Source organism: Tinamus guttatus, unplaced genomic scaffold, assembly GCF_059628265.1.
Source record: "Tinamus guttatus ecotype Peru unplaced genomic scaffold, ASM5962826v1 Tinamus_guttatus_pri_ptg000089l, whole genome shotgun sequence".
NCBI classification, from domain to species: domain Eukaryota; kingdom Metazoa; phylum Chordata; class Aves; order Tinamiformes; family Tinamidae; genus Tinamus; species Tinamus guttatus.
Window position 1 is genome coordinate 2083622 of NW_028288623.1, and position 25684 is coordinate 2109305.

General features: G+C 40.1%; 1 protein-coding gene across 1 annotated transcript in view; it reads left to right on the forward strand.

Moving 5' to 3' along the window:
- Positions 1 to 2822: 2822 nt before the first annotated feature.
- SPTBN5 (spectrin beta, non-erythrocytic 5) overlaps positions 2823 to 25684 on the forward strand; it is an 88381-nt gene continuing 65519 nt past the window's right edge. Inside the window, 22 exon segments of the mRNA XM_088520482.1 lie at positions 2823 to 2933; positions 5532 to 5699; positions 6249 to 6368; positions 7170 to 7327; positions 8192 to 8420; positions 11384 to 12015; positions 12493 to 12631; positions 13371 to 13603; positions 14067 to 14220; positions 14810 to 15010; positions 16010 to 16216; positions 17386 to 17577; positions 18229 to 18381; positions 18960 to 19090; positions 19534 to 19785; positions 20421 to 20708; positions 21204 to 21450; positions 21774 to 21913; positions 22912 to 23011; positions 23738 to 23908; positions 24005 to 24169; positions 24815 to 25041. Of these exon segments, the coding sequence (XP_088376608.1) occupies positions 2823 to 2933; positions 5532 to 5699; positions 6249 to 6368; positions 7170 to 7327; positions 8192 to 8420; positions 11384 to 12015; positions 12493 to 12631; positions 13371 to 13603; positions 14067 to 14220; positions 14810 to 15010; positions 16010 to 16216; positions 17386 to 17577; positions 18229 to 18381; positions 18960 to 19090; positions 19534 to 19785; positions 20421 to 20708; positions 21204 to 21450; positions 21774 to 21913; positions 22912 to 23011; positions 23738 to 23908; positions 24005 to 24169; positions 24815 to 25041 (4418 nt within the window).

The following is a 25684-nucleotide window of genomic DNA, read 5'->3' on the forward strand; positions in this document are numbered from 1 at the left end:
ATATTATAGCAGTGTCAGTGTCATTTGTATGTTATTTTGAGCGTAAGAATCAGATAAGGCCTGGGACAACCTTTACTCATTGCATTCTAACAGGTTATTTCCTCCAGAGTCAGGTGAAAGGTTCGTAGGTAGATTATAAATACTTGGTCTCAATTCCTGATTTCAAAGGTCATCCCACATGGAAATGGAGAGCTGAATGTAGGAATAAGAGTGAACATAGCATTGAAAGTCATTCTCTGGAGTGACCAGCTGGTGAGTATGAGAAAGAGCTCCTTCAAACCTGAGTAAGTGCTGATTTTTTTTAAATGTTTTTGGATCTTTTTTTTCTCTAACGTATCGCTACATCCTTATCTGGCTTTTAGCACTGCCCTTATAACCTGCAAGTCCAGATAAGCCATTACAGATTTGTCTTCATATATTTCTACTAAACTTAGTTTAAGAGGTGAACTATTTTATGAGGCAGTAACTAAGCAAATAAGCTTCCTTTTCAGCTAAATGAAATCTGTTTAGTCATTGCCCAGGGTGCCTGCAAACCTGCGTTATGGAGCTGGCAGACACTGTGAAAACCATTTTGCAAATTCAGAAAAGGTATTATTATAAATTACAGAGCTCCATCTTAACTGGTGTGGATTTCTTGAGATGAGCGGATATTTTGTAAGAAATAGGAAACATAAACTCTGCATGAAATCTCTGTGCCTGTTAGCTATACAGAGTAAGTTATCAGAAAGAACAAGGAATAATGACTCCAGCATAGGGAATAGCTGGAATTTTGCTGTGATAAGAGATGTCTATTTCTCAGCCTTGATACTGAACTGCTGCCTATATGCAATGCCTGTTTCTATCCATTTCTATATGTGTGCTGTGTAGTAAGTCAGCAGACTTAACCCTCCAAAGCAGTTGATAAATTTCGAGTTGCTAGTGGTATTATATTTGTGATCAGTATTAAGTACGATACCGTAAAGAAGACATGGGTCCATGCCTTGCACTGGGTGATGACACTCGGCCTTGTGCACTGAATAAATCAAGCATCCTGTGGGAGAAAAAGAAAAAAGAAAAAAAGAAAAACAAAAAGATGGCTTAATTACATTTCTGATAGGCTCCCCGGAAGCTGCCAGTTTTTCAGTGCTTGGCTCTGAGGATCAGAGGTAGTAGAAGGCAGATCCCATTGCTTCTAATTAGTTTTCAGTAACTTCAGTATAGAATCAGTTGGTATGAAAACAGTCAGAAAATGCAGGATTAAATGTTATTCGTCATGAGGAAAGGAGAATAGAGGGTGCGAGAGATGTCAGCATCCTTGAGAATAGAAGGGGAATGGGTTAATATCACTCTCCCTGAGAGAAAAGGCTATTCTTTGTATATCCACTCTCCAAATGGATAAAGTTATAATGCTAAACTAGCCCAAAAGATCAGAAAAAATTGTGAGCATCTATTTCCATTTCCATTTCAAACTTTGTTAAATACCTCGTAAGGCGTTCAGTTATGTTCATGACATGCCCAAGCGGGCAGGCTGTCTGGTTTGCAGAAAGCATTAGGAGTTGAAAAAGGTCTGACCAAAAAAAAAAAAAAAGAAAAAGAAAGACGCAGTAACAAATCATTTTTTTCCACTTCCTGTATCCTTCCCTCCTGTAAAATGGCAGAATCTTTCACATTTATTCAAGAAAGGAAAACTTTAAGACAAGCAACTTCCTACCTGCTATGGCTGCTCTGCTACTTCCCTGTAGACACTTGTCTCCTCACACTAGGGCAGATAGTATTTTTTTATTCAATGATTTTACGAGTTAAAGGGCCCAGAGCCTAGAGCAGCTCAGAAAGGCGCCTCTGCACAGCAGAGAGGAAGCAGGTCACCCTGCTTCACACCTCTAGAGATTGACCCAGAGCTTCAGTGTCTGTTCCCTTTTCTCTCTGCAGTGACTTGGACACCAGGAGACTCTTCTAGCACCACTACAGCAGGTTGTTTTTACAGCTAGGCTGATACCCAGGTAATTCTTATGAGTATGGCAGTGGTCCAAAGCGATGATGTTTGGTGATTAAAAATCTCTGTATCTTTGATTTACTTAAATGATCCTCTTACTTTCATAAGAGCAATGGGCATTGCCGTTATGGTCTTGGACCTCAAGCCCAATGACTCCAACAGAACCGCTCAGCAGAGCTGAAATCCAGTTTAATGCATCATCACGAGGAAGACTCTCCCCTTTATAATCTCTCTGAACATTTACTTTGGGTAGCGTAATGAATTGCACTTCCTTGCTCCCTGCTCTGTCTTTGTGACTGCAGACTTTTATCATTATCCTTAAAGTGATAGATATGGAAAAACTGAGATCATAGGAAGGACAAATCATACTGGTTCTGTTTCTTTTCTAATCAGCTTTCTGTTGGGCACACTGTGGTCTGAAAGCCACCAGCAGCCTCTCAGTGAGCATAATGCATTCAAATACATGTGCATTGGGAGGTGACTTGCTGATCCTTCTCTTTCTGAGAAGGTCAAAGATCTGTGCCCAGCCATGTGCTTTCAGCACACTGAAGGACCTTCCTGATGGCTTTCTGATCATGGTGCACCCAATGGGTCTCATTTTCATTCTGAAAGTAGATAAGTATTTTAAAAGGGAGGACTCAAGTAAGTTAAAATAAAGTAGAATGCAAAGAAGGGGCAAAGTGCACGCAAAAGGAAATGGAGGCATTCTACTGGGTGTGGTGCTGAATCTTGTACCTGTTGTGGCTGCGTTCCCTAGATAGATCAGGTACAGCACTGCCTTTATTAGCTACCCGGGCAGATACCTTTAGCACTGAACATCTCACTGGAGTTTCTGGCTTCATAGGTGACCATGGGTACAGAATATGAGAAAGATCACATCAAAAAGCTGCAGGAGCAGCGAATGTCCATGCAAAAAAAAACCTTCACCAACTGGATGAACAACGTCTTCTTCAGGAACAATGTAGGTGGTTCCTCCACTTCGGGGGTTTTCCTGTTTTTTTTTTTTTCACTCTATTCTTCTCCATGTTATTTTTTCTAAATATCATCAATACACATAGATAGATATGTATACAAGCAAGAAAGGCTTTCACTAACCATAGTGTTCTAGCCTGTATCTTTTATCTCGCATCTATCTCCTTTGCCTGTGATACCTGTCTTCTTTGAAACTGTGATTCACTTTTGTAGACTATCATCCTACTACTGTGTAAATTTTGTGATGTCCACTATATCTTGTAGATCTTCCTGGAGTAATATCTGTTCTTTTTATAGTAAGTGACGTATTTGGACATGTCTGAGTTTCCCAAAACAATGTCCAATTTTTCATTGCCCCAAAATTTGAGAATTTTCTACTTTGCCTGAGATTTCTGTATGCAGATCAGTCCAGCTGGTGCTGCTGCTCCATGGTTCTGGAAAAAAGCTCCTCTTTAGGTCTAGCAGTCTCAGACATATTGCTGTGCACATACAGATCGGTTCATTTTCAGTAACTGAGACTGCCAGAAAGCATCAAAACTAGTGCACAGTTGATTTGTGCATGAAAGGTAACTCCAGCACATTCCACATCTCACATAAGCTCATATACTTCACATAAATTGATCTCAGGCACAAGTGATGTATGGTAGCAGGGAATTACCTGAAAACAATTCCCTTCCCTAGAGTCTGTGGTTGATATTAATGACAATGGACCAAGTAGGACCAGGTCTCTGATTTTTTTCTACTTCATCACTATGATGAATATTTCAATATTAGATGCATTTTTTAGTGTACTATTGCAACTTAGTGATTGGTGTACAGGTAGCTTCGGAGCACACCAAACTTTTAAGTTATTTTTTCTTAATAGAAGGGAAGAACTGCAAAACACAAACTGGTTTTGTTACCTGCAGAACGTTGGCTTTTATGATGTAGGAACTTATCTCTGTATAGCCACAAATAAATACACATACTTTATCATTTTTAGAACACCGTGAAGTTCAAAGATTGAAATGTCACTCTTAACTTCCTTGAGAGTGCCTGCTGGTATATTGTAAGTGTTGGGAAAAAGAAAAAAAAAAGGAGAGAGCTTTGCAAACCATATATGGTAAGAAATAGTGCAGGGCCTGGGAGCTTATCAAAGGCTTCTCAGCAATGTAATTTCAGCCTTCGAACGCACCCTTTAACTTCACAGGTTCAACAATATTTTCAGTTTCACTGCTGACTATTTGTAGTCTAGCAATAAGGATGCTATTGCTTTTAATTTGCTAAGTAATCTGTGATAGGTATTTTAATTCAAGACCTGTTTGATACAACAAAGATATTAAAAGTGGGACATAATACAAATATATGAAGGTCACATCATAAACAAAATAAAATGGAACTATTCTTCATGACTAAAGGTCCCACCAAGTGTAACAAATTTAACTTTTTAATGATAAGATACAATATGCAGAATTTTAGACCTATCTAATGTACAAAAAAAAAGTGGAAGAATAAATAAAGATAGCAACTAAACAGGAAGTTCTTGCACGTGGATGGTAAGTCAGAGAATGTTGTCAGTTCTTGTTCAACACAAACTACAGATCTAAAGTCTTTCTGAGCTACTTTTATGCTTTTAGTCATTTATCGATTCTCTGGAAGAAGATCCAGTCGAGAATTAAAAGATAAGTCTCCATGTTACTCATTCTTTTTTTTTTTCCCCTTGTCTGTAACTATGCTCTAAATTCAAAATCTTCTTCAGATTTTTTTTTCTGGAGACAAAAAGCTTATTTACCATGATTTCAAAATCACAGTAAATTATTATTGGATGTGTCATAAGGCCTTAGTGTCACTTCTTGATGGCTCCTGGCATAAAGCCGAAAGGAAACACCTAAGGCAACAAGCTTCTGCGAGATCCAAGTACACCCTGTGTCATGTCATATCACAAAAGCATTCAGTGATCTTACTGCTGGCAGGAATGAAATTGTGTTCATAAAAAATCTTATTTTTTCACGTAATGACTCAGTTTAGTGTGAGACTCTGATAAGTCTGTAGACTTTGGAAGGCATCTAACCAGGATGTGACAGACTTTTAACAGACTATGGACTAAAAAGGAGGCATTGAACCCAGCAAACCTGTAAATGAGTCTTCTCATTTCCTTTGTCTTGATTAACTTCACTTTGGGATTATCAGCTTAATTTTTAAATGAGATACATTGCTCAAAAATTAAAAGTGGAGAAGTTTTATTCAAATCAAAATGTTGGCATGAAAATATCAGTACTTCCAAAATTTTTGATTTTGAAAATGTTAAAATATTTTGATGTTTTTAAAGTACCTACTCTCCATTTATTCTGTTTTTGTTCTTTTTGGTCATTTATTTGATTTTAACCCAGAGCCATAAATGATGTCAGTCTTTCTGCATATTCATTTTTAGTGAATTAAGATTTGTCAGGTCCACTTACCTTTTGCACTTATGCACTGTCCTATGGTAAATTTAGTGAAAGCAGCAACAGGATGTTCTTTGCTTGTCGCTTAGAGCAGAGGGCTCTGAAAGCCAGCTCTTGAGCTAACCCAGGCTGAACAGGTTGAACTGTGTGACTGGTCTTTGCAGGTAAAGGTTGTGATAGAGGATATTTATACAGAGCTGAAGGATGGCATTTATCTCATGCGACTCCTGGAGCTGCTCTCTGGTGAATCTTTGCCCAAACCAAACAGGGGAAAAATGAGGGTGCATTTTTTGGAGAACAACAGCAAAGCCATTATGTTCCTGAAATCAAAGGTAGGTATGGATATCACAGATGACAACAGTTTACAAATGTTGCTGCCTAGTTTTAGTGTTATGTTAATCATGTTTTTGCCCTTTGATATACAATAAGATGTTCTTCCCATATAGGGCTGGGGGTTTTGGGGGGCTTTTTTTGGGTCTTGATTTGACTTTTTGTTATTTGATTAGCATGACTTATAAGAATCTAATGTCCAGAAAAAAATGCCACACCTAAATGAAAAGATATATTGCTTTTGAAATGCTGATCTGAAATACTATTTCCCATAAAATGTTTGAAATAATTGCGCTCAAAATCTGCACTTTCACAATAGAAAAGAATTCTCTCCTCAAATTTACATTTTCTGATGGAAATTTTAGTCACATGAAAAGATATATGAAGGACAGGTTTAGGCTGTAAGAGGGATAAGACAAACTGTCATAAACATTCTTGGTTCCCGTGGAATAGAGTCGCTAACACTCTCTTCACACAGTTTGCGACACAGATGTCCCCTCCAGAGCACTGGATGTGAATTGTTTCATGATGAACAGATGTTGTTTTTTTAGCAGGTGCAAGTAAAAGTGATTGGCCCTGAGAATATTGTAGATGGTGACAAAACCTTAATCCTGGGACTTATCTGGATCATTATACTCCGATTTCAGATATCATCTATCAAACTTGATAAGGTAAGACAGCAAGAAATGACCATTCTGGTGATGTTTCCTGCCTGTTTTGGTCATGTAGATCTTGAAATATCTCGCAGCAATTTGCATGTTTAGCAGGAACCGCATACAACTATCCAACTCTTTTGGGTTTAGTTGGCCAGGAATTTCTAAAAGGAATTGAATCCACTTTAGAGTTTCTCAAAGACAGAGAAAACAAGAGCTTGGAGGTTCCTTACCCTCTCCACTAACTTTCTACTAGCTTTAATTCTTTGAAGAAAATTTTCTCCAGATTTATACTACATGCAGATCATTTGCTCTTTGGCAAAGATTTTTTTTTTTTTTAAAGAAAAAGTATTTTTTTGGCTTTATTTAATGTGTACTGTAAGAACCTGAGAGGTACCTTTAAAGACACTGTAAAATCCAAACTAGTAATTTCTAACATTAGATATAAATATATTGTATTTCATTTCTGAATTCTAGACTGCAGCTAAGGAAACAAACTGAGCTGAGATTTTTCTCTCCTGCTTTTTACTTGGTTTCTACAAATTTTGCAGAAAAAAATCAGAAACTTTTTAACATCTGCATCTAAAATTATATTTTAGAAGTTCATTCAACTAACTTTCACAGAAGTCTGCATTCATGTCAAATCATTCTACCTTCATTGTAAATCTAGTTAAGTATGTTAAAGCTGTTACAACTGTTAAGAGGGTATTTGAGAGCAGAGCAAAAGTAAATCAGAGAGAGCATTTTGGGAAGCATAAGCATAAACTCACTGATACTACTTCCATATGTTCTCTGCCTGACTTTTCATCTTCTTCACAGGAGGAATTTGGAGGCAGAGCTGATTTCTTGTTTGCCAATGAAGCCTTACTAATCTGGTGTCAGCATAAAACTGCCAGCTATTCCAACGTGAATGTGAAGGACTTCTCCAAAAGCTGGAGTGATGGGTTGGCCTTCAATGCACTCATTCATGCTCACAGGTAAGAGCTGATGGATCAGTCCAGGAGCAGTTCCTTGTTGCTCTTTGCAGCTCTGGCACAAGTTGTTCCATGGCCCAAGGTACCTGTATTTTCAAAATATTGTGAAATTGTCCCTTTGCCCTTTCTCACAGAGATCTCTCCTTTTTATGAGCACATTCTCTCTGAAGAAAGAAGAACCAAAAGCTTCCTGCTTGGTATTTCCCTCTGTTGGAAGTAAATTGGAATTTCCAAGGGAATATCACACATCTAAACAAGTTCCTATTTGGTCTTAGCCCTCCTGATTATGTTCCAGTTGCACTTTTACAAAAGTTATGGATTATTTCAGAGATATTTTTTATTGTACAAGCTTCATGAGCATTCACTCTTTTTAATTCAGTTGTAGCAGAGTAAACAAACTATCAGTTTCTTCTTTTTCTCCCATTTTCTCTCAGAAAATGTGGGGAATATGGTGCAAGGCAAGAGAGAGAAGCTGCCTGTGACAGCCTTGAATAATTCTTTTCCCACTAACAATTCTGCTCCATCCTCTGGCAGGATGAAGGAAGCCTGCAGCTTTTCCAGCTGGGAGTAAACTGCCTTCTCAGAATTGCTTCACTAGCATGTTTTGGGTTTCATCAGCCAGTGAAGATGAGAGAAACAAAGCACATAGATCTGCTAGGGAGTGGTGGTACTTCAACTTCCCAAGCTGGGAATTTTGCTCCTCCAGCTTGAGTGAGATTCAATGCTCCCAAATTAAGCTCAGAGTCATAGTGATTTCAGAATTTATGTCACATTTCTTATTCTAATAAACAGTTTATATCTTATCATGTGAAAGACCTTAAACATAAATCCCTCTTCCCTCCACCCACTTTTCTTCTCCTTGTCCAGGCCTGATCTTATCCACTACAGTTCCCTGCGGCAGGACCAGCCCATCAAGAACCTGAACAATGCCTTCAACGTTGCAGAGAAGGAGCTGGGGATCAGCAAGCTGCTGGATGCTGAGGACGTGGCCGTGCCCCACCCAGATGAGAGGTCCATCATGACCTACGTGTCACTGTACTACCACTACTTCTCCAGGCTGAAACAAGGCCAGACAAACCAGAAGCGACTTGCCAAAGTAAGGGCGTCACTATATATAAAAGTTATCTCTTATTTCTCTCTCTGCTTCTGCTTTCCCTTCGCATAAATTTGTTTTTTCGAGATGCTTGTTAGTGCAAGCTTAGTTTCAGGATTATTTGACCTGAATTAAATGTCACGGTCATTTCAGAGATTTTTTACTGTGGCTTGTATCTTGAGAAGTGTCTATAGGCTCTCTGATCTCTAAAAGATTGTGCTTATCTCACTAGAAATTGATCTCTTTTTGACTTCACATCTTCTTTGAGAGCTGATGTGCTTCAAGACAGCTTTGAAGCATGCCGACCTCATCAATCTTAGGAGGATTGCAGATAGGTAAAAGCAAAGCTAGTGAGCAATATTCCAATTTAACAAGAAGGATTATCTCCTGTTCTGTGAGACTAGTGTGAATGTTTTTTCCTCTAAAAAATTCTCATCCATTCCTTCCATAATCAGGTGTAAAAAGCAAACAAGGGCATGAAACTAATGGGAGAGTGAAACTAATGGTAGAAGAAAGGGGAAACTCCTAGGGAAAAAAAGGACTCATTAATTTTTCTTTGTTTTTTTCTGTTTCCATGTACATTTTGTTTCACATGATTATTACTTGCATCCTTTCGATAGGAAGCCGAAGGAATTTTGAGTAGTACTAGCCAAAATACTGTGGTTATTCCACTGAAGGCTCTTTCTCTTAGGGAGAATTTCTTTTCTGCCTTCAGAATAATCCATTCTGGTTTTGTCAAAAGTACAGGACAAAGAGCCCACAGAAAATCTGCATACCCAGAATGGGGCCTGCTGTTGTTGTAGGGGAATATCTTCATGAACAGGAAACATAAAAATCAAAACCAGGACTTCCCTGTTGATCACAAGGCTTTTGCAAAGCAGGGTTTTTTCAGCTAAGTAGCTTGGGACAAGAACAAGATGATCCTGGGTCATATATGGGTAGCAATGATGTTCTCTGAAGAGAAGTGTTAGATAAGAGCAGAAATTGGATTGTGGTTAAACAAGGATTGGGTGTAAATGAGGAGAGTAGGGGATAGGTTTTGGCTGGACTCCACCTCAGGCTCTGGATACATGATTTTAATTCCCTCAGAAGACAAAGATTTTCTTTCACGTGTTGCCTACACTTCATTCTCTGTCACTCATGATCTACACAGGGGACATTAGCAGAGTTTCTTCTGAGAGTTTGAGAGTTATTGTTTATACCTGAGATGGAGTTGATTTCAGAGCACATTTTAGACCTCCTTGAATGTGTATTAAGCTTTCCTATTATCACCAGACATGTACTAGGGAAACTCGAAGGATCAGAAAGGTTAGATCTTTATATGATGGGTAAAAATGGAAAGGGTATTTCGCACACCTTTTTTTGTTGTTGTTGTGCTTCACAGACTTTTCCTTTTTGTATAGGCATACTTATTCTTTCTTTTCCCTCTCTCTCTCCCTCTTTCTCTATCTCTCTCTTTCTCTCTCCCTCCTCCCCCTTCCCACTTTGCTTCTTTTTCGTGGCTTGTCATCTTTGACGTTTTTATCCTGTCCCCTTGCACTTCATGCACTCACAAATATGCAGAAGGAGAACAAGGTAGATGTTAATCTCTCCATGTCCTTAGTGCCCTCATATAGGCAGCTCTGAATTTACTAAGAGGATTGGGGAGTGAAGCCTGAATGTGTCAAGGAAGTGTCTGTGCTGAGGCTAACTGGGAGATGAGGATGGCAGAGAGGATCGGTCCGGGGAGGTAAATCTCCCTTCCCCCAGGCACACAAAGTGGCCATGCACGTACTAGGATCTTTCAGCGAGAACTGGGTACGATGGCAGAAAATACAGAAGGGTGCCCTGCTGCCATGGGCTGCTTTTCCTGCACTAAAGGTTGGTGCTGCTTTACTCCTCTTTCAGCACAGTGAAGTTTCCTCATTGCCAAGTGCACTTTCAGATAGGTAAAAGCAGATTACCCCTTGCAGGGCCTGGGTCTTTGCTCAGTGTGCCATCCCCCTTCCTAATCTGCCTGCCTGGAGCAGACGGGCAGACAACACTGTTCAGCATTAACTCTGATGTCTGCAGAGAGTGATTCAGAACAAGGGCTACTGAGTAGGGTGAGGGAAAAACATAATATAAAAAGATGCAGAAGAAAAGTATGTAAAAATAGAGGGAAAGGATGGCTTCATTCTAACCCTTTTTATTTTATTATACAATTTATTCTAAATATTTTTCCAAGGGACAGTATTTACTTGAAGTTCACATAAATACAGATCTGACCACAGATGAAGCAGATAAAAGTCCTGGACTTGAAAAATCAGTACAGAGTCAACTTGTTTGGATATGTTGCATTCTTTCTCTCATAATTTATATAAGATGAAACAGCTCCAACAGAGGAAATTGAGAAGGGGCTGCTCAACTACAGTTTGCAGTAGGGTTGCGAGAGAGCCAGGATGTGTTTCAGGCAAATGTGGAACTTGTAAGATGCTCTCCTGAAACTTAAGGCAGTGAATCTAGGAGAGAGTAGTTGTGTGTTAGCAGGGTGGGACTGTGGGACTGTTCCTTTTCTTTTCATGAAAGTGAATAGAAAAAAAAATCCCTATCTTGTTCTACTATGAAACAGAATTTTAATCTTCAGTTCAGGATTCTTGCATTCTGGTCAGCCCACACAGGAACTGTTGACAGTCTCTGCACGCATGCATTGTCACGTAATTAAAAAATTAACCTTTCTTAAATAAAAACAAAATGAGACATTAAGTAACATTTATTTTACTGTATGTTATGGAATCTCATTGTAGGATTTCACCTATCTTCAGCTGTGACAGCCATCACCCCATTGATAGAAAAATGTGATGACTGTGGCAACCTGCTTTTTAAATATAAGTTTCTTGACATGTATTGCAGGTCATTGGGATCCTAAACATAGTTTAGGATGTTGCATTTTGTTCACCCACTTTGTTCCATTTCACTTCTTATGTGTCTTGTAATTCCCTTTACAGATCGTGTCCTTCCTGAAGGAGATAGATGACTTGAAGCTTCAGTACGAGCAGATGGTCTCTGACCTCCTGAAATGGATTAAACAGAAGGTGATGGAGCTGGATGATCGTCATTTTCCCAACACTCTTCAGGAAATGTGGCTGCTCATGGCCAACTTCAAGACTTTTCGCACTGTGGAGAAGCCCCCCAAATACCAAGAGAAAGGTGTGATTGAAGCTCATCTCTTCAACATCAGGACCAAGCAGAGAGCCAACAACCAAAGGCCATACCAGCCTCCAGAAGGGAAGACCCTGCAGGATGTGGAAAAGCACTGGATTATCCTGGAAAAGGCAGAGCACAACCGGGGAAAAGCTCTACAGAAAGAGATGTTGAGGCTAGAGAGGCTGGAACAGCTAGCTCAGAGGTTCCGGAAGAAGGCAGCCCTGCGTGAGTCCTACTTGGAAGACATGAAGAAAGTGATTGGGAAGCAGGACTTCTGGCCAGAGAGCGCAGACAGGATGGAGGCTGCCAGTAAGAAGCTGGAAGCCATTGTGGCAGATGTGTTCCCCAGGAGGGAACGTTTCACAGATTTGGCTGAAATGGCTGCAATCATCAGCCAGGAGAACTACCATGACAAGGACCAAATCAAGACGAGGTGAGTGAGAATTTGTGGGGCTGTGTAGTCGTGGAGTTTAAAGTTAGTCCTAGTATTCGGTTGAGTGGAGAAGGAAGCAGTGTTGTAGCTACTTGCTTCTGCCCCCATGAATAGAACTGGTTGGAATTTCTTCTACTCATGAACAGTTTCAGCATGTAAATGTTTCATTTTCTTTAATTTTTTCTTTTTCTTCAATGATCCATAATTGAGGTTGATTTTTAGTGAAAAAAATAGTTCTGAGATATTTTCATGTATGTATGAAAGTCTGTACTCTGCCAAAAAAACTCTTTTCCATGAAAAATGTTTGCAGTGACCTATCTTATGCAGTGTGATCACTGCCCCACTGGCAGAGGCAGCAGTGGGAGCAATTTGGAGCCCACTGACTCCAAAACTGTGAGCACTGGGATTCTTTCCCCATGCTGCCCAAAGCATGAAGTCTTTGCTACAAGTAGCTCTTTTTTGTCTCTTTCCACATAGGCAAGACAGCATTTCAAAACAGTGGCAAGATCTTCTGGATCAGCTGCAGAGACGGCAACACTCTCTGAGGGCAATGCAGGAAATTCTGGGCCTCATGAGGGATATTGATGCCATTACGGAGGAGCTGAAAGAGTTGCAGGTACCAGGCCCTCTCTGCCAGCACACGGCTCACACTATTAGCAATGTGCATCACTAAAAAAAGCCTGTATTCCAGGGACTAGTATGGTCTAGAGTGCTCCCTGCATGCTTGGTGCAAACAGATGAGTCTATCATCAGCTTTCAAAAAATACCACGATTTTTACTGTAGTAACCATGATAGCCTAAATATATGAGAGAAGAAAGAGTTATACATAAAGATAATATCCTGCATTAGAACAATTGATACAATTAGGAAGAAAACAAACTCTCAGGCATATAGTATCATTGTAAGGTCCAAATAAAATGCTAATTTTATTATTTATTCTTTTATTATTTAGATAGCAAAGGCACATAAGTTCCTCAAAGAAAAAAAGAGTAGTCAAAGCATGTCATGAAATGGGATCTCATAGAATTCTCCAGATAAAGACTGTGCGTCTATTGAGTGTGTAGGAAAGGGCTATTCACCCCCCCCCAAGAATGCTGAAACTCTTGAGTGATCAATCAATAGAGTAGTTTAGATGTGAAAATAGGGGCTTGTTTGATTCTGCTGGCAGTGTCTTGTGAAACTGAAAGAAAAGTATGGTTCTTGTAACTAGGTAGATGCAATCTTTACACTGTTGAAATCAGTCTTTTACATTTAAAATTAATCCAAGTCAACCGAAACCTTTTAATTGATTTCTTTGTACTGGCCCTTAGATGACACCCTCTACTAATGACATTTCTTTCTCACTTTGTTGCAGGCACTAGTGAATTCCCAGGAATATGGGAAGCAGCTTTTGGAAGTAGTAGATTTGCTGCAGAAGCATAACCTGGTTGAGTCACAGATCTCTTCCTATGATGACAGATTGACATATATCACCCAAAGGGCAGCAGAAATCAGCAAGGACAAGACAGTTAAACCAGAAGTGCTTTATGCAAAAGTTCAGATGCTTCGACAGCTGTATCAGAACCTTGGAGCTCTGAGCAAGACACGGTAGGGCTGTACTCGGCGGCTCTTTTCTTGCTGATTAGGATGGTCTAGCAATCCCTTTTAAATCAGAGGACACAGAAGTCCTAGCACTTAGATTTTCTCATTTCCCTGTTTAGAAACACCTTACGCAAGCAGTTTCAGTGTTTTCATTACAGCTGACTGAAAGGGTTCACTAGCTCTCATAGCTGAAGAATAGCTTCATGCTTAGCATTTATTTTTACTTGCCAGAAGGCATGGTCTGGATAGCATGTCAGTTGACTGCACTTCTCCTAGAGGAAGTGAGAAATTTAATTTTGGTTGCCTTATTTTTTTATAAGGATAAATTAAACTATGACAAAGAGTAGTTACAGGCATTCAAGTTTTGAATTTTCTAAATTCTGAAGCACTTTGATTAAGATATTCTGTACCGTTGTCTCCAAGGGATCCCAGTTCTGACAGTGAAATACTGGTTCTTTCTCTGTTTCAGCAAATCTCAGCTAGAGGAGGCCTTGAAGCTTTTTGAATTCTTTCGTGACTGCAAGGAAGAAGAATTATGGATCTCAGAGAAATGGAAGTTAGCAAGAACAACAACATTAGGGAAAGATGTTAGCCAGATTGCAGCCTCTATTCAGAAGCACAAGGTATCTTACTTGGCTGGTGCTGTTTTCTTTGCATTATAGCAAGACTTTAGGAAGTCTGTGTCCTTCAGTTTAGTTGATATAGTGCTTGAAGAGCTCTCACACCACTAGAAAGAGTTAGAGCCTATCCTAAAAGCCTGCTGTGGGCAAGTGTCAAAAGTTCAGCCATGAAAACTGCTGCTTTTTCTTTAGTAGCAATGGATCGCTGTAAACAAGCAGAGAGACCTACAGAGTTGAGAATCCAGTGATGAAACTCAAACCAAAGCCCCTTCTGTGGTCTGAATATGCATGTGTGCACGTCTGTTTCTGTATGCTGCTTCCAGAAGGTTAAGGCGACTGGGCCTTAACCTGACTGGTGGACAATAAACAAGTATCTCCCTCAGAGCAGCAGCCTTCATGATCAAGGCAACAAGCAGGACAGTAACTTGGTGGGGAAGAGAGTTGTTTCTTGCCTCTGGGAAGAGTCCCAGGCACAGATAAGGCAGAGGGCTCTTAGAAAAGCCTATTTTATAGTAGCTAGCAATACAATCCGTCTTTGCTCCAAACTTCTGGTGAGTGACTTGTGCTCGTGCATCTCCCATCCCTTTGCTAGGCTCTGGAAGCAGAGTGCAACTCCCACCGGGCGGTTTGTGCAGACGTAATGAGGAGGGGCTGGGAGCTGAGCCAGAAGAACCATGCTCGCAAGGAGGACATCCTGAGGCAGACGGACAACCTCCAAAAACTGTGGCAACAGCTCCAAGATGAAGTGGCTGATCGCAAAAGACGCCTGCAAGCAGCAGCTCTCATCAAGCAGGTCAGTGGGACTATGCTGTGGTGTGTGGTGGCATTTCTGGGGCAGGGACACAGAAATGGAAATCTTCAGACTTCAGAAAGACACAGCCGGAGGCTCAGGGTCATTCTTCCTGCAAGCTGGGCAGGCGATGGAAAGGAGTGGTTGTGCCTAGCAGAGTGTCTTGGTTGGTGGTAGTTCTCCATTAAAAACCGTATTGGAAGTAGCTCACTTAGTGTTGATGCACAGTCTTTTCTGAGGGTGATAGCTCTGTGGCAGGTTTTATCATTAAAAAAAGAAATCACAGCAAAATAAACACCCATGAGGCTTGAATCCAGATCGTGAATTTCCCAAAGCCCGGGAAACACTTGGCCCTGCTGTGGTGATCTGCACAGCTCTCTCACACATACAAATATTCACGTAACTGCAGAGATACTGTAAAATCAACATTCATAAATTATATATCAATGTATATAATATATATAATTATATATGTATTTTATATATATATATTATATATATAATAATGTTGTGCCTAGCAGAGTGTCTTGGTTGGTGGTAGTACTATCATAGCTAGGTAGATGCTATTCATAAAAAAAAGAAATTGTAGAGTCTGAATTCATTTTTCATTGCCAGGTTAGTCTTAGGAACCTTTAGAAAACAGCTGTTGGATTGTCTGTTGAAATTGTACAGTCTCCTGTGAAATATTTTATATTGCCAATACCTTTTACAGCCACTATTGAGCATCATAAAGATTGAGTTGCTTCAGTATTTTCAAAGAGTTGTAAAGGACAATGCTTGAATCTGTTTTATACACAGTGATCTGGTGAGTTATTACAAAGTATATCAAGACTTTAGAGTTCTAGAGCCACCTAATTCATAGCTTACACAGCACCTGGGAGTAACCTCCGAGCTGCAGTTCTCATGGAATTTCTGCCTTACTCAGGATGATTTTCCAAAGAGGAAGGATGTTGCTATGAAGCCTCCAGGATGAAAACAAACCTTTCCTTTTCCTGTGTTCAGTACTTTGCAGACATTGATGAAGCAAATTCATGGCTGCGAGAAATACAACCCCTTCTGGCCAGCAAGGACTATGGGAAAGATGAATCCAGCGCCGAAGCTCTGTTGCACCGGCACCTGCGCCTGGAGAAGGAGATTGCAGCCTACTCCTCGGAGATGAGGCGCCTGAAGGAGCAAGCGGACGCTGCGGCAGAGCAGGCACCTGCTGCAGTAAGTGGATGGGGGATTGTGTCATATTTTGTTCCCTTTTTTTTTGTAGCTATCAGAGAAAATTCCCACAGAATAGTTTTTCAAATGGAAAATAGTGTTCTGAAGTTGTCTAAACCATTTCAGTAACGCATCCTTTTCAACAAAAAATCAATTCAGAACAGAATATTTTATGTTTTAAAATTACTTCAGCTTTGATCATCATCTAATTTTATATAACACTTTATGAAATGCTTTTGAATAATGCAAAATATTTTGATTTTGCCCTGACAAAATCTTCCATATGACCTTAAACAACAGGTGTTTTGTTTTGTTTTGTTTTTAATTTAGTAGAAAAATTGAATTGGAATTGAAGCATTATTTTAAAAATGACAGAGAATTTCCTTGGCCACTTTTAGCCCACTTAGTTGGTGTTCTGTGATTTGAGATTCAGACCTCTTGCTGCCACAGACTGATAAACATGTAAATCCTAGAAATAGGCTCACGTGTATGTTACTCCTTTCTACTGGTCCACACAAATTTCTCTCACTCTTTACTTTTACAACAGTATTCATTTCAATCAGTTATAGAAAGCACCTATCTAGTTTACATTGCCTTACAAATTCTTCTAGAATCCTAACATAATGAACAGGAAAAATTCATCCCATCACAAGAAGACTTTCTAGGACATATGAAATGAAGCTGACCTCTATAGATGATTCCCTTTTTTTCCTCACTGCAAAGAGAGCTTCTGACCAGACACCATCTCATTAAAGAACAAAAGTCAGGGAAGATGAATAACATACCCCTCTGGAGGGCTATGAGCATCACTTCGGGACTTTACTGCATGACTCCAGTATTAATTATTAATTAAACTAATATTGTTTTAATCTGTTACTATACATGAAAAGCAAGTGACTACTGGTTTTAATGTGCAAATAAAAGCATTTATTCCTTAGGCCATTCAGTGAGCATGAAACTATGAGTACTCCAGTATTGAAAATATCACAAGTAGAACTGTGAGCCTGGCAGATGGTACAGTTTCTTGGTAATTTTAAAAATTAGGAATTAGGAACTGTCTTATTTAAAAGGTCAAAATGTTGTAGTCAGAACTAGAGATTTTCTTTCTAAATACTTTTTTTATCCAAATTGGAAATATTCAGACAGCAATTCTGCTAAATTTCGCCTTACAGATGGTAAAGGCAGAAGCTCCAAGTGACTTAACTCAGAGGACAAATAAGCTGCCATTCAGTCGAACTCGGGCTACATCTGACACTGTGTTTCCTGGTAGCTCTAATCAAGATGTTCATTTTGTGCCTGAGAACATCTGGAAGACCCAAGAGGAAATAGACTCACTTTACAAAAACCTGCAGAGCCTGGCTGAGGTAGGTATCCCTGCCGATCTCTTGGGCTTTTGCAAAATAGCCAAGTCCAGAGCAGTGTGAAGCAAGGTTAGGTGCTGCACCAGGTTCTCGTTTTTAGTTCCAGTAATGTGCCTCAATCTTGAAAGAAGTAGCCACTGTTCAAGGTGGAACTAAATGGGCTGAGATTGCCACTGCATCAGAGCCTATCTGTTCAATGAATTTGCCTGCTGCGGCTCAAGGCCTGTGCTAGAATTAAAAAAAAAAAAAAAAGGCTTATCTGTATGAGCTTTCATGTATTCTGTGTTTACTATATATTTTCAATCTGACCTGCTGCAATCCTGCCCAAAAGACAGCAAAAATATCTTGCGAGGGTTTTTACATGTTCCTGACATTACTGAGATAAATCATCAGTAAGAGCAGCATGTAACATTGTGGCTTCATTGTTTGTCAGAGACTGGGCACTTGTTAATGGCTTCTCATGCTTTTAAACCACTGTTGCTCTGGGAAGAAGGATTCTAAGAGTTTCACGTAACATGTCTTCTTTCAGCAGTATCGGGCAAAACGGCCAAGCTACTACCAGTATGTGGTAGTTTGTGTATATGCAAGGATCATTTCTCTTCAAAAAGCAAGGTAGTTAACACAACAGTACTTAAGTTTCCATCTATTTTGCAGGACAGAAAGAAGGCTCTGGAGGACATGATTGGCTATTACCGTTTCTGTAGCTCATGTGAAGAATTTCAGTCATGGATGAAAGAAAAAGAGAACATTTTCCGGACTCTACAACCTCAAGCAGACAATGTGGAGGTCATGCAGCAGAAATACCAGGTACCCTCTTCACCTGCTCACAGGTGACACTTACCAATCATTCTGACCTTAGAAGAACGGATGAAGTGGATAAGAAAAAAATTCTCGGGAGTTCACTTAATTACATTTCAAGTTATAGGGTTGTCTATAGATTGGATGTTCCTTTAGTATAAACTATGCCAAGTTTATTGAAGCAGGTGAAATCATGACCCTTTAGCTTGTTTGTTTGCTTTTTGTTTGTTTGGTTGGTTGGGGTTTTTGTCTTGTTTTTAATATTGTTCTGGTGGTTTCTTTGAGCGGCTTTAAGTCACAAGAAGAAAAAATCCCACAGTGTACTTGCATCACAGAAGAATTAGATGCATTTGCATAGAAATATTATGCAAGCCTGGGGTAGATCAGAGGGGTTAAGAGGAAAAGACACACGCAGATCTTCACTGTGTCAGCAGACAGGTAAATGAACAGAGATAGGTGAAGTGGAGAAGTCAAAGTGTATGACATGCAAAAGTAGAACATGAGTGAATACAAGAGAATATGGAGCACTTTGTTAGCAGAATTGGAAAAATCTCAACTTATGCATTCTTATATTTTTTCTATTTTAGAGCTTTTTAACAGAACTGGCTGCAGGGAAGGGCCAGATGGGAGATATTGAAAAATTAGCTGGTAAATATGCAGCAAGAAATCCCAGCAAATATTCTGAGATCCAAATTTGGCTGGAAGAGATTAATAGCAGGTAAAGGTCCTACCAGTAAAATGGAGATTTTTCTCATAGAGACAGATGGAGAACTGACTTTTCATGCCAGATTTGAACTACCTTGAGAAAATACCACTTTAACTCCCAAAATTTGCCTAAGGTTTAATAAAATAAGTCTTTGCTAGGGGAAAGTTTGAGGTGAAATCCACTTGAAATTCAATTGAGGGTGAACACTAGTATTTACCTTCTCAGCCTGCTTAAGTCATGACCAAATCTTCCATGCAAGACTTACTGAACAGAAAAAGGATATAGCCTGTTTATTTCCCTTTCCTTCCTTGTTTTCGGATTTTGGCACAGAAACAAATGTCACTGTGGTTAAAACTTGGTACAGCAGTGACTATGAAGGGAACCTGCCTGCTTTAGATGAAGGTGAGTTTTGGGGTTGGGGTTAGATGCAAGTAACTGAGTTGTGTCTCTCCAAGGTGGGAACACATGGAATCCCTGAAGGAGGAGAAGGGCTCAGAGCTGATCGGAGTGGCCGATGTGAAGACATTTCTCCAAGACTGTCAGAGCATAGGGGTAGTCCTGCAAGACAAGATGGTTCAACTCGTGGGCCTCGAACCAGGAAACTCAGCCGCTGGGCTGGAGTCAGACCAGCGCAAACTGTCTGCAATTGAGAGAGAGGTCCTAGTGATGGAGAGGAAAATTGAATATTTGAGGAGTGTTGCTAAAACGTAAGGAACCTGCTTTTCTTTTCCATGTTCTATGCTTGTTATCTAAAATCATGTTGTGAAGGATAGCTGTGATGAGAATGAGAAACTTGTGAAGTCTCTATCTCTCCCTAGCATTGTGAAGAATTCCCTTGCTGGTTGGAGAGCAATCTCTCCTGAGTGTCCCCAGGAAACCGGCTAGGTGATTGCTTCCAGATTTCACTGTTGTAGGAAAAATCTGTGAAGGCCACAGAATTGTTTGTGCTTCTAACAACTTACTTCTGCTAACGGGAGCTATTTCAACACGGAACCAGATCCCACTTAGCTCCTGAAATAGGGTAATCAGAGGAAGCAAGGATAAAAGGAAGAAAAAGAGCAGATAGTTGGGTACTGCAGTTTTAATTTGAAATTTGGATTTAAAGTGCTGTATTTATTAAAGTCTTACGTGTATTTACAATGGGAATGAGCCACTGAACTACAGTGTTGCCAGAGTCTTTTGAGAGGATGTACTTTCTGCAGGTATGGCAATGTTTCTTGCTGATGTGGAGCCCTTGGTGCTTTATACAAATATCTATCCATGTTTTTTAAAGAACATTGGTTCAAGCTCTAAATGCCTAAGGCTGTTCCTGCAGTTGAATGTATTTGGTTTCCTGCTGCAGGATTAAGGACACCAACCCTGCAGAGAGCAGGGCTATCACAGAGCAGGTGGAAACCATGGAGAGGCTTCTCACAAAGCTCAAATTGGAGACCAAAAAGAAGTGGGACGATCTGCAGCAGGCACAAAATCAGCAGTCCTTCCTGCAAGACAGCCGCAGGCTCTTCCTGTGGGCAGAAGGCATCAGGGAGCTGCTGAGAAGTGAAGAAATGGGTGTGGATGTAGCTTCTGCAGAGCAATTGCTGAAGGAGCATCAGGACCTGCTGAAAGAAATTAGGTCTCAAAAGGAAAGGTAAAGAGAGTCTATCAAAGTGGGGTGTTACTACAGCAGTATTGTGAAATATGTCTATTGTACATAAAGTATGAAAGTGATGCTGAAGGTTTATCTAAGTGCTTAGGAAATTTAGCAGGGGAAGATGACTGCTGAACACAAAATCCAGTTATGTTCTTCATGTTGCACGTTTACTGTGAAGGGGAGGAGGGAGGCCGTTCTGTTTGGAAAATGAGGAAGACTGTTCATTTGCACTTTCAAGCCAAACAGCAATCTCTTCATCTGCTATCTCAGCATATATCCCCAGAGCAAATTTCCACTTGCAGCTTGTAGCGTACAACACTGTCTGAAAAAGAGCAAGAGAGAGGAGGAGGGAGCGAAGCTAAACAAGAAAATGAATCTTATGCAGCCCCTCAGTAGAAGGCATTGCTACGAGAGCAAGAAACTATGACGAAAGTGAACTCAAATTCTGCCATACAATGAGATCTAACTTTTTTTTTTTTTCACTATGGGAAGATTTGTGCTGCTGGAAGAACTAGGGCGCAAGGTAATCCACGAACAAACCAGTAACAGTAGGACCACGGAGGTCTACCAGTCCGTGGAGAGGCTTGCTGAGGAAAACAAAGAGCTGGAGAAGATGTGGGAGCAGCGGCAGAAAAAGCTGCAGGATGGTCTGGAGTTGCAAAAGTTCAACAGGGAGGCAGATCGTATCAATGCAGCGCTCTCTAGCCATGAGGCCTTCCTCCGGGGAGATGACCTTGGGGTAGGTGCAGCTGATTTTCTTCTCTCCAGGGAGCTGCAACAATTTTCTTAATCATAACTGTGCCAGAGTGCTGACATAGCTTAACTTGAAAGTTGAAAATGGAAACCTAATAATGGAATAAACCTAAGACAGGAGATTCAAATGTAAGAAAAACCTAAGCCTAAGCCAAAACCTGCCTCCAGGTTTACAAGCCTGAATTTCCTTAAGCCAGTTAAAAATGTATATATCATGACTGAAAGAAAAAAGGGAAAGTAAGGTCCAATCTTCTTTTCATTCTAAGTACATCAGGAGAAACTCTATCAACTTTTTTTTGTGGAATGCAGGACCATGTTGATGCTGTTCGAAGCCTGCTGAAGCGTCATGGGGAATTTGAACAACTGCTGATGGTGCTGAAAAAACGAGTTGAAACACTTAATGAGAATGGGGTGAAACTAATAGAGAACAGACACTTTGCATCTCACATGTGAGTTCAGACTCCTTCCTGCTTTGAGTTCAATGGGGGAACTAGACAGAGCAGGGATTCCGCAATAGATGTTCAACTTTGGCAAAGCATGAAATGTGAGTACGCGTGAAATGGAAAACTGTCTCTGAGCTTGGATTCAGCTGATCTTCAAGCTGTAGTTTTCTGGGTAAGGAGGGAAAAAGGGAATTCTGAGAAAGACATAGATTTCAGAAAAAGGGAGTTTAAAAGTGGCATTTGTCAAAACACTAGAATAATTTTCTTTTATCATAAGTTACGTAGAGTTCTAAGACCTCTTTAATGTAAACTCATTACATAGCTACATAATCGACTTTTTTCTTTCATTTATTGGTATCAGTTAGAATTAATACAGCACTTGCTGTTAAAAATTCACAGAGCACTTCAAAACAAAATGACTCATCATCATCATCATCTTATGGACCTGATTCTCACTCACACTGAAGGTCTTTCATGTTAGTTTGGGAATGAGTTGTCAATTGTGCCTTTTTTAGTGTGCTAGTGCCACTAGGATCTAGTAAGGGAATTTATGCCCCTTACAAGGGTTAGAAATAGAGGGTCATATTGGACCTCCTAGGTTAAAAAAAACATGTTCTTGTGATCACAGGTGATAATGTCTTCAAAATTCCTCTAGGAATTTCTAAAAGTGCTCTTAAAATCAGATTTTTGTACTGCTACTGTTAGAAGACCATTCACAGTGTCATTGCACTTACTTACATCACAGAGGAAACTATTAATAAAGTGGAGTGTTTGGAAAGTAGAAAAACTTGGATGTTCAGTGAAAGATAGGATGGCTGCAAGTCACTAATACAAAAGAAAAAATAGAGGAGTTGGCAAGGAAGAATTGCTGGTCTTGGAACAGTCATACACCCCCTCCTGCTGTCAACAGATACAAAAGAGCTAGTTTCTTATTATATCACAGTCATGGCTACAGTACAACCACAGACACTACTGCATTGGGCTTTTTCTGTTTTTCCTGGCAGTATTGAAGAGCGAATGGCTGCTCTCCAGCAAAGATGGGGACGGCTGGTACAAAGCAATGCACAGAGAAAACAGAGGTTGTTGGATTCCCTACAGCTACAGGTAAAAGGACTGATTCTGCAGATTTGGTCAGACATGCATGAAGTAATTTTACTCTTTGTCTTAACATGAGGTGTATCTCCGACTGGTGTGATTCCCAACAGAGCTTGCTTTATCTTTGAGCATGAGACAGAGAATTTTACTTTCTAGGAATGAGGTGATACACTCGTGATAAATTTTACGAAGCGATAAACATAGCAAAACACCAAAACAAAAATTAATATTTAGGGAATATTAATATCAACTGAGTATTTTATCTACTGGGTAAGTTCATTTTGCTCATTGCTTAATGTTGATTTGGCCCTGAATTGTCTGGCACAAATTAATGCTACTTACACTAACTGTACTTTGAATGTGGTTTGTTTGTCTGTTTTGGCACAGAATGTACCTTACAGTACTGAAATACAAAGTTTTACTGAAAAGTTGGTCCAAATGTAATATTATTTCAAAAATGCAACTATTCATTGACAATTAAAGACAGGAGATTAGTAAATATGGTAAAAAGGGCCTAAGATATTACTCTGGGGGCTCAAGAACTTATCGGTGGTCCAAAATGATAAATGAAGAATTATAGTGTTGATTATATAGAGCAACTTTCATGTGAAAATATATCACATTTCGTAAACCTTAGAAAAAGATAACACTTTTGATCCTTATGGCAAGGATTCACTTCAACCCAGCACAAAGCCAGAAGTTAAACCTATCATCTCACCTCTTTGTTTCTGTGAGGAATTTAATCATGATGCCGCTGACCTTTTGCTATGGATGGAAGAGAAGTACAAGATTGCATCAGATGAATCCTATCGTGACCCAACAAATGTTTTGCGCAAACTGAAGTGGCATGAGGCTGCTGAGAGGGAAATGATGGCTAATGAGGAACACTTTGCAACACTGATAAAGGTGAAGGCAATTTTTTTGGAGTTAAGTCTTCCATCTTGTCCCAAACTCTTGTAGCCATTGATCTGCTCAAAACAATGATGTGCTGTGTCCCTCCAGAAAGGAAATCAACTGATTCAAGATGACCATTATGCTGCAGCTTCTATCCAGAATAAGATGTCAGAGCTGCAGAAGAAGTGGGATAAATTGTATTGCAAGATGATAGAGCGAGGTGACAAGCTGAGACAAGCTGGACAGCAAGAACAGCTCATGGAACTGCTCCAGGTTAGGAGGTGGTGGGATGCGTAAGGGATGGGATGCATTCCCTATGTCAAGGAATCTGGTTTCTCCATTTATACAAAGTAGTCCTCACACAAACACACACACACACAAAAAGGGGCAGACACAGGTAAAAGTATATTTTAAGGTGTCCTAGTCTCAGACGGATGTCTGGACTTTGTCCACATACTCAGGAGAGAAAGCTGACCAAGAGGCTATAAAGCACCATAGTAGTGCCAGCAGAGCACCAAGAGCAGCCTGAGCTGAACAGCTGAGCAGCTGTTGAGCTCAGGTTCAGCACTGCACCAGTGGGGCCCTCCTGACAATTCAGGAACACAAGCAAAGGTCTCTGCATGGTTCTGCACTGTACAAAGGTATCTGCTTGCTTGGAGTCAGTTTGGAGACTGCAGCCTAAATTGTAGGTGTGTTATTTAGGGAAATTGAATGACAGGAATATTATGCTATGGAGTTTTTAAGTGCAATTTCGAGTCTCTAAATGTTATTTCATATTATGCCTCTTAAGATAGTTCACAAAGATGGATTTGGAACAATGTTCAGAAAGAGGAACAGTCAGGAGGCTGTTTTGGGAGGGATGAAGTGAAAGCAAATGATGTTGCAAGGTCAATACAAGTATGCTGTGGCCTTTGATAGGATGCTAAAAAGAAGATAGAGAAAATTGAGAAGGTTCTTCATGAGTCAGGGACAGGACATGATTTGCGCTCCAGCCGTGATCTTCTCAAGCAGCACAGGCAGCTGGAAAATGAGACACGAGAGCTTGCAGAGAAAATGAACTCTATTGTGTCTCATGCGAGGAAAATGGCCACCAATCACTTTGATTCACAGAGAATTCTGGATGAAACACAGAAGTATCTGGAAAGGTGAGATGCCACTTTCTTTTTGCCTTCATCACTGTGATAAGTTCATAAATCAGTGGCATTTTTTGTTCTGTCTTCTACAAGATGCCTTTCTATTGATTAGGCTTAACCTAGTCAATCTTTATTGATTAGGTTCTCCCTGTTCTACCACATCTGTGTCTCCGTCTGCACCTGCTACCTGCTCACGCGCCTCAACCTTTACTATTGGACCTTGCTTCTTGCCTGTCATGCTCCTTCTGCTCTATCCTTTGCTTACCCATAAGTCATCCAGATGCTTCTTAAGTGATGCAGTTATCTAGTGTTCAGTAGTGAGTAGCTTAATTAAAACATCTCAGGACAAGCCTGGGATTTCAAAAATGTGAGTCTTTTTTTCTCTGTTTTTCTTGTTATTGTATAACATGCAAAAAGTGGTCTGTGATTTTTTTTTTCCCAAAAGCCAGTTTAACTGGCTGTAAACCAAGGCATTGACAGTGTGTTAATTATATTTTTTTTATTTAGGTATAGTCTTACTAAATGGAAGATGAGGGTGCTGTTAACTATCCACTAGCAGTGTCTGTTGCAGCAGACATACTCCATGCAAGGCTCTATTTAGTGCAAAGCCCTGTCATCAACATTGCAGTAGCACATGGTCCTGCTTCTATTTTCT